The sequence below is a fragment of the Rhinolophus sinicus genome, chromosome 5 (assembly GCF_057876585.1).
Source record: "Rhinolophus sinicus isolate RSI-liver-muscle chromosome 5, RSI-T2T, whole genome shotgun sequence".
In the NCBI taxonomy this organism is placed as follows: Eukaryota; Metazoa; Chordata; class Mammalia; order Chiroptera; family Rhinolophidae; genus Rhinolophus; species Rhinolophus sinicus.
The window spans coordinates 69,885,846-69,910,040 of record NC_142505.1 but is presented as its reverse complement, the minus strand read 5'-3'; the positions used below and the strand labels follow the sequence as shown (position 1 = coordinate 69,910,040).

Sequence of the window (24,195 nt, the reverse complement as noted above, 5' to 3'; positions counted from 1 at the left end):
TCCTCTCTCCCCACTACCACTCGCCTAACTCGGGTCCTTCTTACCTATCTGAAGTACTGGACCCTATCTGGTCTCTCTGTCTCTGGTCTTTCCTGTGTTCCATACATTGTTCTCAGGAGGCCAGATCTCAGCCAAAATTCAGATCTCAGCATATGCTTAAAATTCTTCAGTGGAATTCTGACCTAAGCAAGAAGGAAATAATTGTTGTTGTTGTTTTAATCTTCCCAATTCCTTAAAAAAAAAAAAAAAAATACAGAGAGTAGTTAGCACACAGCAAAAGGAAAACCCACAGAAGGCATCTCCAGTGATACCAAGCCGCATGGCACCTCCAAGAACTCCAGGACGAGGAGGGGGCAGGCCGGACTGCCAGCGGCAGCAGGACCACTGTAACTCTAAGAAAGGAAGCCGGGGGTGGGTGGGTGGAGGGGTGGGGGCAGGGGTGGGAACAGGGGTAGTTCTGGTGTCCTGAGAATCAGAGCCCAGAAATCAGAAGGAGAAGACTTCACTCTGAGGGGAAACCTCAGTAAATACATGTGAGAATAATGTGCAGAACGAAGATGGCACCACAGACTCTTCATCTGTGAACAAGTGAGAAAAAGACCTTGGAAACCTGTTAAGGAGCCTCGGGCACAGAGGGGGTGAGGCAGCCTCAGCCCTGGAGGCAGTCAGCAACGTGAGCACACATGTGCATACTCAGCCTGAAAGCCAGCTTCTTACTTAATGGGTAAATATGTAGACACTTCAGCTAAAGTCAGGACAAAACAGAGCTGCTCGTGTCCTGCTGAGGTGTTAGAGAAAGCAGTGAGATGCATAAGACTTGGAAAAGTATTTCTATTTTCAGTTGGTCTGAATGTCTATCCAAAATCTCAAAGGAATCAAGAAGCTACTACAAACAGGGAAAAGATTTAGTAAAAGAACAGGATATAAAATTAGCATACAGAAATAATCAAAAGATTTTTAAAAATGGGGGAGGGGCCGGCCCCGTGGCTCAGGCGGTTAGAGCTCCATGCTCCTAACTCTGAAGGCTGCCGGTTGGATTCCCACATGGGCCAGTGGGCTCTCAACCACAAGGTTGCCAGTTCAACTCCTTCAGTCCTGCAAGAGATGGTGGGCTCCGCCCCCTGCAACTAAAATTGAACACGGCACCTTGAGCTGAGCTGCCGCCGAGCTCCCAGATGGCTGTTGGTTGGAATGCATCCTCTCAACCACAAGGTTGCCGATTCGACTCCCACAATGGATGGTGGGCTGTGCCCCCTGCAACTAAAATTGAACATGGCACCTTGAGCTGAGCTGCCGCTGAGCTCCCAGATGGCTCAGTTGGTTGGCGCGTGTCCTCTCAACCACAAGGTTGCAGGTTCGACTCCCGCAACGGATTGTGGGCTATGCCCCCTGCAACTAGAAAATGGCAAAGGGACCTGGAGCTGAGCTGCGCCCTCCACAACTAAGATTGAAAGGACAACTTGACTTGGAAAAAAGTCCTGGAAGTACACATTGTTCCCCAATAAAGTCCAGTTCCCCTTCCCCAATAAAATAAAAATAAAAAATAAAAATGGGGGAGGAGGAGGCACCATTTACAACTCGAAAGGAGGGAGGGAGGGAGAGAGGCAGGGACTAAAGACTGCTGAAGGACTCGTGCCGCCTTAAAGGAACTCACCATATCCAAGGAATAAAGACTGCCGGTGATTGATACTGGAGGTTGTGAGAGGACCAACTGGTTATTCTGAAAATCAAGTTTTTAAAAAAAGTTCATCCTGTTTGTTCTGTACAAATTGTATTGCATAATAACAAACTAGTTGATGAGGGAAAGTTCTTTATGGAAGAATTCCAATTAATAATGAACGGTATAGAATTCGAAAATCACCATTTTGTAACCCTTACTGAAATGATGTGTTTAGGCAGTGATCATCCGTGGGCGCTGAAATCAGTTGAAAGACTGACGGAACTTTACAATGGATGGATCACGCTGGCAGAACCGAACCCACTGATGGTGCTTGATATCACCGAGAGCTGGGCAATGTAGCATTGTGTCTTTACGTGGGATGCATCAGGAAGAAAACAGCGCCACCTAGGAGGGATTCTTGTCAAAGCAGTTGTACCTGAACCTGACAACCATTTATAAGAAATGGACCAAATAAAATGACACAAGAAGGAAACAGCCAGCCAAATTTAGAATGTAGGATAAGTAACCCAGTTTTATCTTTTTAAAATAGCATTTTAAAAAGTGTATGGTAGAGACTTCTGCTTATGGTCAAGATGGAATAATGGACTCGGCTTTCCCTCTTGCCTGAAACAGTTAAAAATGGGAAAAAAACAACAGAAATATATGAAATATTTCAAGACACTGGACAACAGGCAGCAGAGGCAGATGATCCTTGAGAAATGGTAGAGAGATGAGCCTTTGGCTATTCAGCTTAATATTTTGAGAGAGTTTCCAGGCCACCATGTATGGAGGGGAAACGAAGGCAGAGCCCGCTGCACCACCTCATTTGAGAAGACAGAGCTGCGCGTCCAAGGAGAACAAGGTGGCTGGCATTGACAGAAAGTGGTTACTGAAAAGGAGGGACATACACAGAGAAAACAAAGCCCTGAGATCTGTAGAGGGTCCGACCACTTTAGTATTCAACAGTATTGATCAGCTGTGTGTGAGAGGAAACTCCCCAAGGCTGGGGGAAACCATCCAGAAGGACTCAAAGGAATATTTCCCAGTAAACAATGCCTGGTCCCAGACTGCCAGACTGGAAAACCTCCTAAGTCATAGGAATAGAGTACTCATAATGAGTCTCACTGGGCTGAAAATCAGTGTTTTCAGGGCTGCATTCCTTTCTATAGGCTCTAGGCCAGGATCCGTTTCCTTGCGCTTTCCAGCTTGTAGAATCCACCAACATTCCTTGGTTCATGGCCCTCTTTCTCCATCTTCAAAGCCAGCAATGTCAGGCCACGTCCTCCTTACACTGCCACCTCTCTGGTTCCCACTTCCTATTCCCTCTTCCATTTTCAAGGACCCTGGTGATTACATTGGTTCCACCCAAATCCGGTGTAATCTCCCTGTTTTAAAGTCAGCTGTTTTGCAACCTTAATTCCCCCATGTCATGTAATAGAACATATTCATAAATTTCAGGGATTAGGATCTGGGGGACCCATTACTCTGCCTGCCACACATATGAGGTCTCACAAGTTCGCGAGCTTGCCACCATGCACTTACATTGGCAGCACTGTACAAACAGCTGGGTAAGGTTTCATAACCTTGGTATATCAGTGTCTCACAGCTGTGTTCGTGTCAGTGTGTTGCAGTGTCTTGCTGAGTGACGTTCATTATTGTTGCATGTTTTTGTGTGACATCGCAAGAATGTCTGAGCTTGAATTAGAGCAACGAACAAACATTAAATTTCTTGTTAAATTTGGCAAGAGTGGAAGTGAAATCAGGGACATGTTAGTCCAAGTTTATGGGGATGATGCCATGAAGAAAACTGCAGCGTACAAAAGGATTAAAGGTTTTTCTGAGGGGAGAGAATGCATCACTGATGAAGAGAGGTCAGGGTGGCCAGTAATGAGCAGAAGTGATGAAAACATTGCGGAAATTCATTGAATTGTGTGTCAAAATCGTTGACTGACTGTGAGAAGCATAGCAGACCAAGTAAACATCGATAGAGAAACAGTTAAGAAAATCTTAACTGAAAATCTTGGCATGAGAAAGGTGTGTGCAAAAATGGTACCAAAGGAGCTCACCAATGAACAAAAGCGAAGGAGAATCGAGCTTTGCCAGGACCTTTTGAGAGGCAAGACGATGTTTTGGGCCGTGTTATCACTGGTGATGAAACACGGATGTACCAATACGACCCTGAAACTAAGTGTCAAAGTGCACAATAGAAGTCAGCCAATTCTCCATGACCAGGAAAGTTCCATTGGTCCAAATCAAGAGTCAAAACAATGTTGCTAACATTTTTTGATTCATTATGAATTTATGCCAACTGGACAAACAGTTAACCAAGTTTACTGTTTGGAAGTGCTGAAAAGGCTGAGTGAATAAGTTCGATGAAAACGACCTGAACTTTTTACCAACAATTCGTGGCTCTTGCATCACGACCATGCACCAGCTCACAGGGCACTGTCTGTGAGGGAGTTTTAAGCCAGTAAACACATAACTGTATTGGAACACCCTCCCTACTCACCTGATCTGGTCCCCAGTGACTTCTTTCTTTACCCGAAGATAAAGGAAATATTGAAAGGAAGACATTTTGATGACATTCAGGACATCAAGGGTAATATGACGACAGCCATTCCAGAAAAAGAGTTCCAGGATTGCTTTGAAGGGTGGACTAAGTGCTGGTGTCAGGGCATAGCTTCCCAAGGGGAGTACATCAAAGGTGACTGTAGTGATATTTGGCAATGAGGTATATGTAGCACTATTTCTAGGATGAGTTTGCGAACATAATTGTCAGATCTTGTATATTCAAATAATGAAGTAGAGACATAAAAGATATTACCCAGAAGAAAAAGAGAGGACCAAATCAGAATGTAGAGATAAAAGCTATAATGTCTGAAACGAAAAATAAACTGACATATTACTGGCATCATTAATCAATAGACGTTGTGGAAGAAATTATTAGGCTCCTAAAGACAGCAGTAGAAACCACCCAAAATGAAATGCAGAGAAAAAGAATAATACAGAAAAAAAAATGAGCAGACCATCAATGAGCTATGGGACAACTTCAAGCAACCCAGTATATACTGGGGGTGCCAGAATAATGTATACAAGTGGATAATTTGGTCAGTGTTGCTCAAGAGTCAGAAGTGTCTGGATGCTGATGGTAACCACTTTGAACACCTTGTAATTGCGTAAGTCAAACGTGGCTTGTATTCATCTTTTGTTATCAATATATATTGAGTATTCAATTTTAATAGTTTTTTCCTTTCTTAAAATGTGTATACTTTTTTTGGCATCCTATATGTAATTGGAATTGGGGGCGTGTCAGACAAAAAAGCACAAAGGAATAAAGGTGAGGACAATAGCAGTTGTCTCACTGGAAGTAATAAAAGGAAGAAACACTGGAGCAACATTTTTAATTTTATATGTACCCCAAATAGCTTTCAAACATGAAAGTGAAATTCACCTATACAGAGCTGAAAGGATGAATCTCCAACAGACTTACACTATAAGAAATATTAAAGGCGGTCCTTTAGGCAGAAGTAAAATGATATCAGTGGATATAGGGAAGTACACGAAGGAGAAGAAATGCATTTAGTATATGGGTACCTGATTTTTTTCTTATCTAAATTTCTTTAAAAGATACACAACATCTGATAAGGGATAAATACTAGAAGAACTGCAGCTCAACAGCAAAGCATTCGTGTGCTTTCTCTGTGGGGTGTTATTTGGTTCGTTTCCCTCCTACAGTACTTTTTATAGGGTGTGGTCATATCCTTCTGTTGCTCACATTTAAATGGCACGACTTTCTGTCCCTTCGAGAGGACGTGTACAAATGGGCAGATGTGGGCAGGGTAGCTTTCTGCCCTGCACAGCTGGAGGGTCGTCTTCTGCTACAGTCGCTCCTTGACCCCCCCAGTGTCCCTTCCCTGCTCAGTCCAGCTCTTTTTCCCTCAGGGAGAGCTCTTTCCTTTGGGGAGGGAGCTTTTGTTGGGTATTTCTGTGATCCTCAAGGGCTTGGACCACCCCAGCTTCTCTGTCTTCCCTCAGCCTGTTAGTGGATTCCATGTTTTGTTCTGTTTACTAATCTGTGAACTGGAGTCTGAGAAATTTGTTCCCAGTTTCACTGGTTGTTTCTCAGAGTCATTTGCTGAGGTTTTGTTCAGTGAGGAGTCTCTTTGGCAGAGTCAGGGGAGAGCTGTTTTTTGGTGATTTCTGGATTCCTTGGCTCTCGGGACTGTCAGACACCTTTTTTCTCCACCCCCACCACACTTGTTACCTCAGCACAGCTGCTGATTCTGTGTCTATACAGAGGAATGCTACACTTGGTGTGACCCCACCTACTGCAGTCTGGGGTTTGTGGAGATACCCTTTCACCTGGTTAATTCAAAATGGATCAAAGACTTAAGCATAAGACCTGACACAATAAACTGCATAGAAGAAAACATAGGTACTAAACTTATGGACCTTGGGTTCAAAGAGCATTTTATGAATTTGACTCCAAAGGCAAGGGAAGTAAAAGTTAAAATAAACGAATGGGACTATATCAAACTGAAAAGCTTCTGCACAGCAAAAGAAACCATCGACAAAATAAAGAGGCCACCAACTGAATGGGAGAAGATTTTTGCAAACAGTGCCTCCGATAAGGGGCTAATATCCAAAATATACAAGGAACTCATGAAACTCAACAACAGAAAAACAAACAACCCAATTGAAGAACAGATGGGACAACAAATAGAAAACAAATAGGACTTAAACATAATAGACTTAAACATAACCATGTCAATAATTATGTAAAAGTATATGGTCTAAACACCCCCAATTAAAAGCAAATAAGCCTCTGGCCAAACTGATCAGGAGAAAAAGAAGGCACAAATTAGCAATATCAAAAAAGAGATGACATCACTACAGATTATAGGCTCATAAGGGAATATTATGAGCAACTCTATGCCAATAAATTTGACATCTTCCTATGAAATAGACAAATTCCATGAAAGACACTAATGACCAAAGCTTACTTAAGGATGAATAAATTAAATAGTCCTATATCTCTCAAGGATTGCTTTTATAGTTTAAGACCTTCCCCAAAAAAGAAAACTCCACACAGATGGTTTCTGGTGAGTTCTACTAAACATTTAAGGAAAACAAAAAATAATTCAGCATAAACTCTAGAAAATTGAAAAGGCAGGAATACCTCCTATTTCGTTCTATGAAGCCAGCGTCATCCTCACACCAAAACTAGACAAAAATATTACAGGACAGAAAACTACAGACCAGAATCCCTCTTGAATATAGATGCAAAAATTCTAAACAAAATTTAAGCAAGTGTTGTTTAACAATATTATAAAAGTGATAATTCATCATAACTAGGTAGTGTTTATAACAGCAATGCAAGGCTGATTTAACATTAAAAAGTTAATGCAATTTAGCATATTAAGAGACAAAGGAAACCCATCTGATTTCTGTAGATGCAGGAAAAACATTTGCCAAAAATTCAGCTCTATTCCCGATTTTAAAACTTTTCGCAAACTAGGCATAAAAGGTAACTTTCTTAAGTTAATGAGAGACATCTAAAAAAACTGACAGTTATACTTACAGTGAAAGACTAAATGCTCTTCCGTAAGATGACCAAGAGAAGGATTTGCTCTGACAACTTTTATTTCCACAATGTACTAGAGGTTCTAACCAGCAAAGGAAAAGAAATAAAAGGTACCATTATTAGAAATGAAGAAATAAAACTGTCTTCATTCACAGATGACATTATTGTCTGCTTAGAAAGTTTGAAAGCATCTATTAAAAAGCTGCTAGAACTAATATATGGGTTTAGCAAGGTTGAGATACAAGATCATATACAAAAATCAATTTTATTTCTATATAAGCAATATATATGAATGGGAATTGAAATGTTTGTTTTAAATACCCTGTTCATTAGCATCAAACACGAAATAGCATAAACTAGAAATCAGAGTTTTGACCAAAGGTATGCAAGCCCTCTGTGTAGTGAAAACTATAAAAACTGCTGATAGATTAAACCAAGCACCAGCTAGATGGAGATACACAGTGTCCAGGGGAAGGCGCGGTATTATAAAACGCCAGCTCTCTCCAGATTGATCTGTACATTCAGTGCAATCCCAGTGTAAATCCCAGGTGGCCTTTTTAAAAGAAATTGACAAGCCGAACCTATAATTCTTTTTGTTTCCCCTTCTACCGCCCCCCCCCCCCCACTCTGGTTCAAGCTGTTGTTTCTCAGTCTAGTTGTGTAGGGCACAGCTCCCTGGCCCATGCTGGTTGAGCCTGTGCTCCCCCGGCTGAGGCAAGTCAGTTGCCAGTCATCGGTTGGCCACTCACGCTGGCTACCAGCCACTCATGGCAGCCCATAGCTGCTCATGCTGCCCACCGGCTGCTCCTGGCAGCACAGCAGCCCACGGCAGCCCACACTGACCTCCAGCTGCTCACTGCAGCTCAGCTCCAGGGAGAGTCGTTGTTCACAATCTTAGCTATAGAGGGAACAGCTCACTGGCCCATGTGGGAATCGAACCGGTGACCTCGGTGTTAGGAGCACGGTGCTCCACCCACCTGAGCCACTGGGCCAGCCTCTGAACCTATAATTACAGGAACACAGTGGATCAAGAACAACCAAAAGGGGGTTGAAAAAGAAGAGAAAAGTTGACAGGCCAACACTACCGGATTTCAGATTTGTTACAGACCTGAAGAAATCATTTTTGCAAATATTGATGTTTGCTTAACGACAGGCACATAGATGCATCATACAAAATAGTGTTCAGACATAGACCCACCCGTTTATGGACAGCTGATGTTTGCCAAACCCACAAAGGCAATGCAGTGGGGAAAGGACAGCCTTTCAACAAATGCTGCTGGAGCAATCGTGTATCATATGCCGAAAACCCCAAAAACTGCACACTATATACAAAACTAACTCAGAATGTGTCAGAAGCCTACATACACAGCCTCAAATGATAAAACAATGAAAAGAAAATGGGGGGAAATCTTGTCACTTTGGGATAGGCGAAGATTACTTAGATAGGAAACCAGAGCATAATCCACAAGGAAAAATTGATAAATCGTCAAAATTAGAAACTTATACCATAGAGTGAGAAAAAAATATGCAAAATAAATTTTATCTAGAATCTGTAAAAATACACTCAAGTCAATAATAAGAAACCAAACAACTCAGTAGGAAAATAGGCAAAAGTTTTGAACAGACACTTCACCAGAGAGGATATGCAGATTGCAAATAAGTACATGAAAAGATGCTCAACATTGTTAGTCATTAGGGAAGTGCAAATTAAAGCCACAGTGAGAGAGCACTACACCCCTGTTACAGTGGTTATGATCAAAGGAAAAAGACCCGCCATACCAAGTGTTGGTGAGGTTGTGGAGGACCTGGGATTTTTACACTTGATCTTAGCCAAAAGGCCGAGAAACGATAGGACCTGGGATTTTTAGACACTGCTGGTGGAAACGTAAAGTGGTTCACTCATTTTGGAGAACGTTATGTCATTGGAATTAACAACCCCTTGCCGTGCGCAAAAGGTGAAGGAATTCACAGACTGAGCCTGAAATGAGGAGAGCAAGAAGTTTTTATTCAAGTCAGGACGTTGGAAGCTATCTCAAGGAGACAGCTGCCCTGGGTAGTAGGGAGAGAAACACCAGCAGCGGGTCGCCGGGACGGGGCCTTAGAATAATAGACAAGTGCACTTCAGCTTAGCTTTTTCTTACATAGGAAAGGGGAGGTACATTTCCTTATAGCAGGAGATGTGACGTACAGACTGAGATTGTTTGATTGACATATGTTCATTATATAAATAGTTTTCTGCACATGCTCTTACCCATAATGCATGCAGAAAAACCCACAGGGTGGGAGTGGGGGGCCAAGCCTTATTCATTTTATTTTAATTGTATTATAATGAGGCTAGGGTTCAAGTAACGTCAGGTTTTAGCAGTTTGCGCACGTGTGAGGGACTAGTTAATACCAGTTGGGTCTTATTTCTTCTTTTCAGGAGTGTTTGGACAATTTGATTTATTTCTAGGGGATGAGCCTGGGCGGTTCCTGGGGAGGGGAGGCAGGCCTGGGCGTCCCCCTTGAGGCTCATTTTTATTAACCCTTTTTTGCTTCATCAGAGAATACTTTGGTAGTATCTTAAAAAAATCAAACACACCTACCATATTAGCAGGTCTTCCCTACTTCGTAGGTATTTACCCCAGAGTAAAGAAAGTATGCGTCCTTACAAAGACTGGTGCAAGTGAAGAATGTCATACTCAGCTGTATTCATTGCAGCCCAAAACTGGGAAACAATACTAATGTCCCATCAACAGGTACGCTGATAAATTGTGGTGTATCTGTACAGTGGGGTGCTACATAGCGTAAGAAAGAAGTGAACTGTCGGGCCGGCCTGGTGGCTCAGGTGGTTAGAGCTCCGTGCTCCTAACTCCGAAGGCTGCCGGTTCGATTCCCACATGGGCTAGTGGGCTCTCAACCACAAGGTTGCCAGTTCAACTCCTGGAGTCCCGCAAGGGATGGTGGGCTCTGCCCCCTGCAACTAAGATTGAACACGGCACCTTGAGCTGAGCTGCCTCCCGGATGGCTCAGTTGGTTGGAGCGCGGGCTCTCAACCACAAGGTTGCCAGTTCAATTCCTCGACTCCCGCAAGGGATGGTGGGCAGCGCCCCCTGCAACTAAAATTGAACACGGCACCTTGAGCTGAGCTGCCGCTGAGCTCCCGGATGGCTCAGTTGGTTGGAGCCTGTCCTCTCAACCACATGGTTGCCGGTTCGACTCCCGCAAGGGATGGTGGGCTGTGCCCCCTGCAACTAGCAACGGCAACTGGACCTGGAGCTGAGCTGCGCCCTCCACAACTAAGACTGAAAGAACAACAACTTGAAGCTGAACAGAACCCCCCACAACTAAGATTGAAAGGGCAACAATTTGACCATTGTTCCCCAATAAAGTCCTGTTCCCCTTCCCCAATAAAAAATCTTAAAAAAAAAAAAAAAAAAAAAAAGAAAGAAGTGAACTGTGGATACATGCCACAACATGGATTAATCTCAAGATAATTATGCACAGTAAAAGAAAGCATACACAGAATACTGTATCATTCCATTTATGTAAAACTCAAAAATACCAACTCTAGTAGCAGAAAGTAAGTCATGGGGAGATGGGATGGAATGGAGGCAGATAGAAGGGAATAGGAAGAGGCATGAGGGAGCTGATATGATGACATAACTATCTTGACAGTGACAGTTTTGTGGATCGTGTCAAAACATCAAATTGTATACTTAAAATATATGCAATTTATTTTAAGTCAATTATACCTCCATAAGGCTGATGTTTATTTACATAGATATGTATACAGAAAACACATCTGGGGACCCTTGTGTATACAGAGGGTGCCAAAAATGTATATACATTTTTAAGAAGGGAAAACTATTAAAATTGTAATAGTCAATATATACCGATAACAAAAGGTGAATACAAGTCACGTTTGACTTCTGCATTTACAAGAGGTGCTCAAAGTGGTTACCATCAGCGTCCAGACACTTCTGATAACGGCCAACTACTGCTTGAGCAACGTTGACCGAAGTGTCCACTCGTATATATTCTTTTTGGCACCCCCAGTATATGATAAAGGGAATTCAGATTAAGAGACGAGAGGCATAGCAACCAAATGCATTGTTTGGACTTTGTATCCTGATTCAAACAAGCCAACTATAAAAAGACCTGGAGACAATGGGAAATTGTAGTGTAATCTGAGTACTTGGTAAATGATTAATTATTGTTAATTTTGTTGGATAAGACAGTGGATGTGTTGGACTGTGAAGATTTTATGGAATTATGTAATGCTTGTGATGTGCTTTGAAATCCTCTAGCACGATAAAGGGGGGACTAGATGAAAAATACAGGTAAAATATTGATAATTGCAGCTGGATGATAGATCCATAGCCGTTCATTAAACTATTTTCTTTTCTGTTTTTTAATTCCCCCTAAAATGTTTATGTTTTTATGATTTTTTTTTTATCCTCGGGATAGAATCCAAGGTCTCCCTTTTGGCTGCCACCATTCATGCTCTCAGTCTCAGCATCTGCCTCTCGCAGTTCAGGACCTGGTTATGTATAGTGACCATCTCTCTCCCTGTGCCTGTGCGCACCTGTTATCCCCATGTAATTAGTAATAGGGCCTTCTGACTGTTGAAGCATGCTAATTTGAACAATAAAATATATGCCCACCCTAGTTAAATCATGCTATAATTTCCTTCACATACCTGCACTTCACACCTGTTTGTCTTTACGAGACTATTCCTTTGTCCAGAATCCCCCTCCCTACCCCTGTGCTTTCCTTATCTGACTCCTGCCTGCTCAGTTTTCCAAGCCTTAGCTCAGGCATCATTTCCTCAAAGCCCTGCCTGGCATTGCCCCTTTGCCCTATCCCACCCCCCACCCCCGCATTATATTGCTTCCTTTGTGCTGCCATGCCACCTGGGCAAGCTGTGTTACAACAGTGATTAAAAATGTGCTTACTGGGCTGTCCCCAATTCAGTTTGCTTTTCAAGGTTAGAGGTCCACTGTCTTTTCACCTTTGGGTCCTTGGTGTCTGGTAGTGCTAGCAAAGCCTGGCAAAATGTTGGATAAATCCCACCTTAAGATTTTCTGACTTAACACTCAGATGAATGAGAATAACTCAACCCTAGGAAGGTAAATACACCTTCCTGAGATCACGGAGCATTGTAGAGGCAGAAACAGAGGTACAACTCATGGTCACATCCCTTCTCCCTCACTGGCTGAGGGGATGAACTATTTCAAGGAGCATTGGATGTGTCTTCTTACTAAGACAGAGCTTATACACCTAATACTGGGGACCGTGAGCAGAATAGAAAAACTGTTAGAACAATGGTAGTAGCTCTGACATGTACAAGAAATAGATTTTGACAATGCTGTGGTATTTCAAATGCTTATACACAAATTCAGTGGCCTTTTAACTGTATTCACTTTTAATTCAACCAGAATACTGAATCTAGGGAAAACTGCCAGTTTTTCTAATTTTTCATTTGTTTTTTTAGCGCCCTCTCAGATGCTGTGACACGGAGAGTTATGTAGGATACTAGGGACTTTATACGTTTACTTATTGTAAAATAAAGAACATTATCCAGAGATCTTGCACTCAGTGCCTGTTTTTCTTTGCAATTTTCATAGCGTCGTCTTGGAGATGCAGCCAAGAAAGCCATCAGCAAATTGACCACCAGAACAGTGAAGAAGGGTGATAAGGTACAGCGATGAACAAGCTGGACACTCTAAACATGATGAAGCAGTTTTGCTTTTGATTTGGTGGGAGAGAATATACCCTGCCCATTTGTGTCTCGTTATTGTCAGATTATTATTCTCCACGTATACTCTCTAATGCTTTGTTTTGAACTAGCTTCTCGTTGAAATCTTATTCTTAGTATGCCTGCCATTTCAAGGCTCTCTCATACAGTGCTCTGCCTTTCCTGGGCTTTAAATGCGCTTGCCATGATTAGCTTCCCTGGATGATTTAGCGTTTCCTTAGCTGTGGTGTTCAACAGAGTTTTCTTTCGCCAAAACCTAGCATTCTAATGGGGCAGTTGGTACCCTGAGTAGCCAGGAATGTGCGTTGTCTTGCTATGCTTCCTGAGACTTTGCCACGTCTCCTTGATGTTTTATTTTTTCAACAGTTAGATAGAGAACTGGAGACCCACATTCCGAGGGAGTGTCGGCTCCCAGGGGCGTTCTGTACAGTGGGCCGAGCAGTTTGCAAGAAGAGCACAGTGTGTCAGGGTTGGGCCTGGTGGCCTAGGGGGACCAGATCAGAGAGGCAGTGACAGGCTGTGGCTGAGACCACTCAGCACAGTTCCCCAGTCAACTCTCAAGTTATGCTAGAGCCCCGCTTCTGCTCTGTAAGGGCGAAACAGCAACTTAACGTTAGACTCTACATTCTACATAGTCAACGTTATCGCGAATGAAAAAGCTGCTTCTCTGGAAGCATGAAACCAGAACTCTCCTCTCTCACACCCAGCTCTAACATTTTAACAAAGAGTTCTGCAGGATTTTTTCAGGTGATTCTCCATCCTCATTTTTACCACTTTTTTCACCCGACTCATTTTTGTTCCCGCTGCCTTGACACCACCACATGTAGTTTTCTGTGACACATTGTCAGTAAACTTCACTGTACACTAAGGAATGAGAAAGGTAAAAGTACTTGCAGAAAATGTAAGCAGCATTACAGCAGCTGCACTGGAACCTGAGGAGTGGTCACCCATGCAGATAATGTGATCTTGGCTTGGTGGCCTTCAGCTGCCACATTAATTTGAAGTTCCCTGGAGCTGGTCTAACCTACCCATCCTACATCCTGCTTTGTCCCCCAGGCAGCACAAAACAATCTTATTAAAACCAACACCCTTAGTGTGTATCTCCTAGACCTGCCAAGAGTTGCCCCACTGAGTTTCAGTCCAAGTGGCAGTGACATGGCAAATAGTATCACCTTTCCTGGCTTAGGTTCCTGGACATACTGTTTTATGAGAATTCAGGGGAACCGTCCCCAGCCCAGAGGAGGAAGGAAATCAGTTACCCTGGAAGACTGAACACCTGGCTGACTTCTTGACTTGTGATAAAGACGCAGTGTCAAGTTGAGCCCATGAGCGCTCTACCCCAAATTTGTGACCACCCTTGGGGCAGGTCTCTGGATAGCAGTCTTCTGGAGGCTTGTCAGTGGTTGCTGCTGGCACTGAGCCACGTGGTCAGGCATGCTCCCAGTGAGCGCCCAGGTCGTGGAGGGGGTACAGGGACACCTCCTAGACCAGCATAGTGATGCAGCAGGAATGGGGAGAGGGTGGGGTCACCATCCCAGGTGACAGCTGCTTTGAATCTTGAAAACAATTGGAATTCTGACTTCCAAGATGTTTCACAACAGGATTAGTATTCGTTGTTACAGTACAGTTTAAAAACAAAATAGATTGGCTTAGGTATAATTTTGGTTGATACAGTTAAGCAAATGGAAACATATTAAGTTTTTTTTTTATAAGCTTTCACCTAATAATCACTTGTTTCCCCATAGTTGTTAGCATTAGCCTGTGACTTTGGTCCCTGTGCTTTTCATTTCAGGAAACAGACCCAGACTTTGATCATTGTGCCGTCTGCATAGAGAGCTATAAGCAGAATGATGTCGTCCGGATTCTGCCCTGCAAGTATGTCAACTTTCTTTGTTTCAAAAAGAATGCTACTAATGTGGTTTGTATGTCTCCCTTTCCGAGCAGGTATCCCACTGCTTTTCAGAGCCACCTCGCTGCACATGGCACGTGGTGGGAGCTGCAGTGTGGTGAGTCATGTCCCCCAGCCAGACTGACTGCACAAACCTCGCTTTAGTTAGGAGAAACTCAGGGGCACAACCTCTGGACCCACCCGCAGCTGAAAGAGCACTAAGGTCACAAATGTTCCATGCTGTGACTTCTCTGGGTTTCTGGGCTCGCCCCTGTTCCTCTCCTCCTGGAATCAGAGCACATCACAGGCCCTCGATAAAGCTAAAGCGGCAGCAGAGCTCAGCGGGCAGGCCGCCAGAGCCCACGGGGCCTGGATTATGCAGGGCAGTGCGGCACTGCACCTCCGGTCAGGTGGCCCGCTCTATACAGCTTGCATTTCCCACCTCCTGGAAAAGGGTCAGCGTTTTCTCCGCATGTTCGCTGAGGAATAGTGAAGCCAGCAGTGCGTGCCTGCCAGGGCCGCACAATTCAGAAAGGTCTGCCTGGAACATAGGCACTCCTTACTCGCTGCAAACCTCCCTCCAGGAGGGTGTTCACCTGCACTTTGGTGCTCTAAAAAGAGCACGTTCTCTTCATTAGCTTGTGGATTTTCACCGTGGCGCTGTCCCATGCGAGGGAGTCTAACACAGGAAGGTACACAGTTCCGAGCACTGATTGGAAAAATACGAAAGCACCTATTGAGAAGACTAAAGTCAAAGGTTTTCCCCTCTTCCTCCCCCCTGTCCTTTACAACATCCACACATCTCTGACCTTCTAACAGAGCAGGAGGTGTGAATGAATAAAAACATGAGTAGCCACTGTCTCCGTGAGCTTGGTGGTATTACTTGACTTATTCACACAGTGATCTATTTTGAAATTAGAAAGATCTGGTTTTTAAAAAATCATGGAAGTGAAGAATAATTCCATGCACTGAAACAGAAAACCAAGATTCTGGAAATCAAGCCTTTGTAGTCTGCACATGAAGGTGAATCTGTAAAACGACATGTAAGCTGTCCTACAGGAAATTAAATTATGCACTTACCAGTTTGTCTTCAGCTGCAGTCTTTTGCAGGCTAAAACAGGAGGCAAAAGGAAAACACATACAAATACAAATCAGGAAAGTAGACTAGGAGGGTACATCATAAAACATAGCTGTTACCTGCTTTTCAGAAATCTATTTTTTTAAATACCAGTTTTTTACCTGCACAGATTTCTTTTGACACCAGAATGACCAGGAAGAAAGCCAAGTATTTCCAATTCTCTCTTCCTGTTTCAGTTCAGGGTCCCCCAGAAGCATCTGGGACCTAAGAACAAGGGCCTCCAGATCCGTTCACGGTTATCACTAATATGAGAATGTCTTCCTCAGGGGGCCTCAGCCGAAAACATTACTGTGGGCAGCTTGCTCCCCATTCTCTCCATTCCGTAAGCATTGGTTAAGGGTTTCGTTGTTAGTTCTTTTTTCTTAATTTAGTCCAGTACTTTCCAAACCTGACTGCTTCACAGTCGGTGGGGAGCTTTCCGAAACACATCCGCAGAGCAGCCGGGCATGTCGTATTGGGTAAGCTCCTGGGTGATTCCGATGCTGCAAGGCCACCCTCCACGGAGGCCCAGAGCTCTGGCTGGTCTTAACCGTTTCTGTGGCTGTGCCTGCCACCCAGGAAGTCGCCTCAATCTCTGTTTGTGGTCTGCTTTTGAATATTAGGGTTTGGGCAAACTTGACAGCACCCCTTTGTACCCTAGTTACGGCACCGCTCACCCCTGCCTGCCTGTGTGTCAGAGCGCCCCACTCGACCTCCCCTCATGCTCTGGAGCAGGATGGAGCTTTCTCTAAGCTGCACTGCACACCCTGCTCAGCAAAGCATGTCACCTCACTGAAATGGTCACAGCATGATTCCCAGGTGTAGTAAAAATTGACTTTGCACATCGAGCAACATTCTGTGGGACCTGAGTTGACAACTTTTGACCTGGAGCCAGCTTTCTCAGCCTTGGCACTGTTGACATCTGGGACCAGATCATTCTTTGTGGGGGAGGGGGGCTGTCCTATGTACTGCGGGAGATTTAGCAGGATCCCTGGCTGCAGCCAGTAGCACCCACAGTGTGACAACCACAGATGTCTCCAGTGGAGAGCCACTGACCTAGAAGCTGGCTGCATGCAGGTACTCCAAATCTTTACTCCAAATCTTCCCCAAGCCTCCAATTGCCAGTGGATTCCTCTTACGCACCTTCGAATTAACTCTTGCCTTGTGCTGCTTCTTAATTTGTTCCCTCTGCTACTTACTTTGTTACCCTGCCATTCGTCTTGTGTCTGTAGGTCTCTGACACAGAGCAGAGGTGCAACTCTGTTGTGTCTTCCTTTTCTTGCTGCCAGGCCGCTCTGGTACCTCCTGCCTCCCAGGGACCCCATAGAGCCCTTGTCTTTCCCTGGTTGGCTCTCCCTGGTCCTCACTCTCAGCAGATAACTTCACCATCAACTTCACAGAAAATAATGGCTATGAGACAGTGGGACTGTCTCGACTCCCCGCCCGGCTCTGCACACCCCCCTCCACACCCACCCTGCAGCTGCCGTCGTGCCCTGTGTTCTGACAGCCTCCGCATGCCAGCTCTTCCCTTCCCCAGGGACCTTGCTCTGTTAGCTGTCTGCTCCCTCCAGGTTTTGTTCTTTCTGTCTCTGCTCATCAGTGTTTCATCATGCTCAGGCTTTTCCTACTCCAGTTTTCAGAACTCTTTCAAAACCGTCTCCAAATACCCTCCTACAGCTTCTGTCCTTCACAGCCAGACTTTGAAAAGGCTCTGCATTCACTGGCACCTCTTCTGAGTCAGTGGAAGAGAAAAGGCCAGGTGCTTTTGTGTCTGTCTGTCCTTAATTTTCCCTGGAGACTGCACCAGACTTTCTGTCTGTAGGTAGCGTGCCTCTCCTGGCTGGCTGGCTTTGTTGCATGGCCTTTACTTTTCACCTTCTGTCACATTAACGTCCTTTGGACAGATGGCAGTTGGTGTTGCTTTCGGATCTCCTTCTCGTGTCAGTTGGTTACAGTTAATCATCCTTTGGATGTTAGCCAACGTGTCTTAGCCACTGAAAACGGTCACCTTATTTAGACCTCTTTTATTGAAAGGTCAGCCACAAGAGTTTTTAGTAGTTAAAAATACTTTTAATAAGTAGAGTGCTGCAGCGTGGATAAACTTATAATATCTGAGATGCCACTTTCAGAGCTAAAATGGGTCAGTCATCTGGCTGCTGGCCCAGGCAGCACTGTGATGCCCCCACCTCAGAGGGAGGGCCTGTGTAAAGCGGTGTCTGCTGCCAGTCCCAGCTGGGGGAAAAGCGTGCTTGTCTCTGACCTTGAATAATCCTGGATCCTTTTATATTTGCCAGGTTCTTGCACGGCACCAAGAGGCTGCAGAGCTGTGAAAACAACTCACCTTCACTGTAGACTCCTCACCCCACCCAGCATGGTCCCCTCTCACTATCTAGTTTGTGCGCTGTGGGCGTAGGACGGGGAAGCGCCATTTCAGTATTACGGTTTTGTGCCTTTTATGTTCCATACGTCTCGCATTCTGTATCCCAAAGTATTTCTTATAGGAATAAAGGACTTTGTTGAAGCTCTCATCGGCTTGTCCTTTTCACGTTTCACTGTCCTCGACACCCCACCTGCTTTCCATCCCAGTACACCACTCAGCCCTAAAAATGTTGGGCCTTTTCTGCTTTTGTGTGTATTTTCATTGTTTTGTTATTTTATCGACTCTTAAAGCAGTGGGAAGGGGCTTCTTTGCAAGGTCTGGCTGTCCCGGTGCCACCCTCTGAGGTGTCTGGACGCTTGTGGCCCCTGCAAGCTAGTGAGAGGTCACTGCTGCTGGGCGTGCTCGGATACTCGGGCCATTTAGTGGGATGTGGTGTGAAACGTAATGTTACTTTGCCTGACTATATGTTTAATAATACCTTCCGCTGGCACATGCTTGGTGCTGCTCTAAGTATTCCATGTGCAGTTTCTCTCCCTGCTCCAGACAGCCTCCCCAACTACTCCCTCACCCCGACCCCAGCTCAGTGAGACAGCTGGGAGGCAGGGCTGTCCAGGTCAGACAACTGTAGTAGCAGGACGTTGCCTGCGTGGAAGGGAAAGGCCACGCTGAGCTGGTGAAACTGTCTGATTTGTCGCCCCCCCACACACACTCATCTCTGCACCAAAGCGGCCCATCAGAGAGCACAGAACCATATCTCTTCTGTCACCTGTCCTCCAGCCAAGTCCATTGTCCACCCTACATAGAACTGGCCTAGAGCACCTTCCCAGCCACCCACCCGTACCCAATACTGACCAAACCCTCAGCAGTCCATGGGCCTCCCCAAGACCTATACCAGACATTAGGCAAATGCACCCTTGTAAGGAGAGGATCTGTCACTTATGTCAGACCTAAAGGGGTCTTACCCCAAAAAGGATTAAAAGCCTAGTTCTGGTCTTGGTTAGACTACAGGCAGCCTGGCACAGGTGACAGCTGCTGGGAAGCAGACCCCGCTCTGAGGACACCCCTTAGTGGCGCCTTCACCTGCAGTGAGGAGCCTTCACCTCCCTCTGGCTGCGAGGAATGAGAGCGGACGTGAAGGTTCCTTACATACCACAGGAATTTAGGTCTGACTGGGCTTGGGCGACTTCCACCCTTAAGGAAAAACATTCAGGTTTAATTAAGAGCCTTCAGGGCTGATGAGGTTCTGGTTACTTCATTATCTGCAGGTTTCAGACTTGATTGACAAATTCAATCTTCAAGCTCTGTATTTTTACCCCAAAGATGTGGATGCAGGGCTACCGAGGGGTGATGGGTGGGTGTGCAATGTTCAGGCTGAAGCCATCAGCACATATATTTCTTCCAGTTGAAACAGTGAGTGTTAAAATCAAACTGCATTTTTCAACAGCTATATGTAACGTTATCAGCTAGATAAATTATACATTAACAATCAAAGTTTTGAAGACATGCTATGGTGCAATTTGGTGTCTTTCTCAAAATTTCTTGCATCTTATCCCAGGACTCAGGTTCTACTTCCTCCGAAGGTGCCTGGAATGTCTGTCCTGGCACCTGCCCCCTCCCTCCTCTGTGTGGCCCCGACCCTGGGGCTTCACCATGCCTTCACCTCAGCTTCTCAGGACTGCTGTGCCAGAACTTGAGCTGAGCGGTGATTGCTACAGCTCCCTGGATGTCTTTTCTCCCTTCTAAAGGGCACAAGTCCCTTTTCTAGGAATGCAAAACCCTCCATGGCTGATTTATTTCCAGTCACAAGGAAGTGACTTTCTACTTCCCTAAATAAGAAAGTCGCGTATCCTCTCTCTCCCTTGAACATTTCAGCTGAAAACTGCTGGCTAAGTGTTATCCGATTCTTAAGTACAGTTTATCCCTAAAAATAGTTCCAGCTATAAGTCCCTATAACTTTTACAGACATTTAGCATACGTTGCTTAGAAGTCCTTTTACGTAATGTTTTAAATAACATTTAAGCAGAATTCCATGAAACTAAATAATTATACAGAGAACTTTTCATTTAATCCTTGTTAAATATTGTGAAATTCTACTTTTCTACTTTAGCTATTATAGCAAACACAACTGATTCATAAGATGTAATTCATTATCGTCATTCTTAATAAATTTTCTAAGTTTCCTCAAATCTCCTTTGGAATTTGGTGGGATGCAAGGACTAAGCAGCCAAATACTACGTAGTAGTTCTCATTGTATAGTCCTACTGATACATAAGATAAGATGGGGTTCAGGAGATGGTCTGTCAGCTATATTTTAATACAATTTCTTTGCATTTTGGCCTAACAGTTTTTCAGTACATAATTTGTGATACAATTCTCCATTTTTTTATAGGCATGTTTTCCACAAATCCTGCGTGGATCCCTGGCTTAGTGAACATTGTACCTGCCCTATGTGCAAACTTAATATTTTGAAGGCCCTGGGAATTGTGGTACGTTTCCTGTTGTGTTACTCCTCTGGGGGTGTGTCATCTGTGAGTGTAACGTAACGTAGCACAACGAGTGGATGGTTGCGTCTCACAAGAAAACACTGGCTGCTGTGCCATGTAGCCTTGTTAGTGCCTTTCTTCCAGATTAAAGTCCAGCCTGTGTCAGGGAACTCCCCGGAGAGAAGACGGAGAACTGTGCTAGTGCACTTTAGAGCGCACTTCGGTTAGGTGGTGGGTGTGTGGTGAAGAACCGACGTAGAGAGAAGGATGTGATTCTCCTTCATTCCAATATCTTTACAAAAAAAAAAAAGGAATAGGATATAGACTTTGTACTCCATTCCAGTAATTTTTTCTGCATTCAGCATAATACAAAACTGTATCATCACTATGTTCCTTCCTCTTGAATTTGGCTTTACTCTCCTGGTCACTGGTAGGTTGAAGGCAGCGAAGGTGGGCGGTGCCAGCCCTGGGCAGACCTTGCCACCTGGCAGGGGCTTTGGGGAAGGTACTTCCACTCTGGTCGGGGAGTAGTGCTGCCACCCGAGCACCTTAGAGGCGTCCCACAGTTCCTTCGTTAAGAGAAGGGTATATCCAGGATCATTGCTGTTTAGAGGAAAATAAAATATGTTCTGGTCTCAAAAAGAGTGAATGAATCATCTCCTTATGGAACAAAAAGTTTACTTTGACCCAACAGATGATTTCCTCATTTTAGCTTGGCAACCCAAAGAAAATCTAAGTATTCCTGTTTGAAATATGCTGTCAGGTGACAGTTAGGGTGCGGTCCCAAAGTGCCCATTTATTTTCCACCTCCAGAGATGATGGCAGTGAGGTGGTAATTTCACGGCATCTCTGTGCCTTGGCACCACGGGCATTGTAGACTGTCCAGCGCAGCCCTGGCATCTACTAAGTGCCAGTAGCACAACTCCCCAGTCACACAATCCAAAATGTCTCCAGACATTGCAAATGTCCCTGGGGGGACAAAGTCACCCCCATTTGAGGGGTCTGACATAGAGCTCCTGCCATAATGTCTGGCACGTAGGAGACATTTTGGAAAATATTAGCTTAGCCTCTTTTGTTGCCTCCAGTCTTCTCAGTTGTTGTTTTTTAAGTCTTATTCTTTGAACCACTAATACTTTTCCCTTCTGTTTTTAATGTAAATTCTAAAATGTATTACAAGCTACCATGGTTCCTTAAATATAAAAGAAAATACACCTAACTAACTGGGTGTCATTATAAGCACCAGTTATTACACTGTGCTGTAGGTTTTTTTTTAATTGGGCTTTAGGGTGATCGAGAATGAAATTCTTTTGCTCAGGGAGCCGTTTGTGTTGGGTTTGTTTAGCTGTCACTTTTCTGTACATAAGGTTCTGTTAGCATCCCTTCCTAACTGTGCTTCTAATATGCTGTCTGCTATCGGTTAGAAGAACTGGAGGTTCCTAGGGAAACCAAATGTCCATATTGTTACATCAGAAGACTCTCGTTGGTAGGCTTTGGCCCCAAGTCAGCCATATCCCTCTCCTTCAGAATCAGACACTTAGGTTGTGAAACAGTTTTCCTACAGTTCAAAAGTCTTTTCAATGTCATCTGCTCTTGGTTTTATGCTTTATTTGTGTTTAAAGGTAGAAAATATTTAAAAACTAATGACCAGATAAATGGGGCATTACAAAGAAGTTAATAGGACGAAATGGGTGTTTTATGCTACCTGCTGCCCTTCAGCATTAGCATAGAGCCAAAGTGAGGCACTTGACTGTCAGCGTTATACCAGCGATAATGAACCTCTCTGCCTGTGAGCCACGTCCACACGCTTGTCATTTCTTTATAAGGATGAAGTATCCCATTTTCTCAGTTCTGCAATAGATTTGGGGTTTTCTTTTATCTTTTTTGGGAGGAAATCATCTGTTTCTTTTCAAGAAAAACTCTTGGATGAGATTGGAAAGGATAGATGGGGAGAGAAATGAGAGAAAATCCCATGGAAAAAAACTTGGGGAAGTCTTTTCAACAGAGTGTCAAATATTTAGGATTTGTTATTCTTACAAATACTTTTAACCTGGAAATATTTTGCAGCCAAATTTGCCATGCACTGATAACGTAGCATTTGACATGGAAAGGCTCACCAGAACCCAGGCAGTGAACAGAAGATCAGCCCTGGGTGACCTCGCGAGCGACAACTCCCTTGGCCTCGAGCCACTTCGGTCTTCGGGGATCTCGCCTCTTCCTCAGGACGGAGAGCTCACTCCTAGATCGGGAGAGATCAACATTGCAGTGACAAGTAAGTGGGTCCTGTGCCCAGGCGCAGGGCAGGTGGCTGCTGCCACTTGGTGTGCGGTGACGGTTCCAGGGGAGTTGAGGCAGTCATTGGGACTGGTAACTTAGTCTGCACCCAAGAAAGTAATGGATACTTGCATTAAAACAGATATTTGGAATGACTAAACCTTCTTTATAGTAGGGAGATTGTATATTTATTTGTGTGGAACTAATAGGAGTAGTTGCCATGACAAGTAGTTTGTTCAGAGGCTTGTCTCAGTAGCTGTTTATAAACCTAGTTTGAAATGATGGTAATGCAGACGGGCATTTGAAGGGTCATGTGGGACATGATGGATGGCGGCAGCATGTGGGGGTGACTGGGTACCACTGCCCTCCACTTCCAGGCTGCAGGCAGCCTCATGAAAAACAAATCCAGAATTTGGACCTAAAGATTCATAGCTTTAGGAACAGCTGAGATGGCGTGGTGCTGCTCACTATATTTCACACTTTTTATAAAGTTTGGTATCTTGGCTACCTGTTTGGTACACGAGGTGGGAGTAAAGCCGAAGGGAGGTCTGCCTGAAAAATGGGCTGGTATGAGCATCCTGATTGCTGAGCTGTTGACAAGAAGCGCTCCGAGTGTTGGCGGCAGTGCCCAAGCAGGTGTGAGTGGGCTGGGCGTGTGTGCGGTTTGTGGGCATTCGCCCGTGACCAGCCAGCTGTTCTCTTCAGTTCCATTCTTTCCATGTCTTTCCATTTAACAGCTCTTCACCCCACCTCTCACCGCTCTGTACATGCTGTCGCTTGCCTGTCCCTTCAGGCCCTAAACCTAATGAGTCTCTGCCTGACTGAGAGGCAGTCCAGTGGGCCAGCTGTTAGAAAAGATTTTTCCCTTCACACAGTAAGACTCGTGCGGCCTGTTCAACTGATGTTTTCACCACCCAAAAACTATTAGAAAATAATTTCCCAGGCTTGATTCTATCATTTGTCTAAACTCAAGGAGACTTCATTCAGTCATAAAATAAGTAAAACTGGTCTTTGATATAGTTTGACTCATTTCTGGCCATTTGTTTTAGCAGCATTTCTTATTTTTCTGCTT

At 44.4% G+C, this 24,195-nt stretch overlaps 1 protein-coding gene and 1 long non-coding RNA gene across 5 annotated transcripts in view; both read left to right on the top strand.

Annotated features, from left to right (window-relative positions):
• RNF130 (ring finger protein 130) overlaps positions 1–24,195 on the top strand; it is a 116,827-nt gene that overhangs the window by 49,839 nt on the left and 42,793 nt on the right. For all 4 annotated transcript variants that reach the window (XM_074313339.2, XM_074313340.2, XM_074313341.2 and 1 more), the window contains exons 4-7: positions 12,854–12,925; positions 14,777–14,859; positions 20,759–20,855; positions 22,917–23,121. In XM_074313339.2, coding sequence (XP_074169440.1) covers positions 12,854–12,925; positions 14,777–14,859; positions 20,759–20,855; positions 22,917–23,121 — 457 coding nt within the window. The remainder of the gene's footprint in view (positions 1–12,853; positions 12,926–14,776; positions 14,860–20,758; positions 20,856–22,916; positions 23,122–24,195) is intronic.
• LOC109437622 (uncharacterized) lies at positions 14,866–18,517 on the top strand. The gene is made up of 2 exons (XR_002136271.2): positions 14,866–16,332; positions 18,284–18,517. It is a non-coding gene; the product is annotated as an uncharacterized LOC109437622 (long non-coding RNA).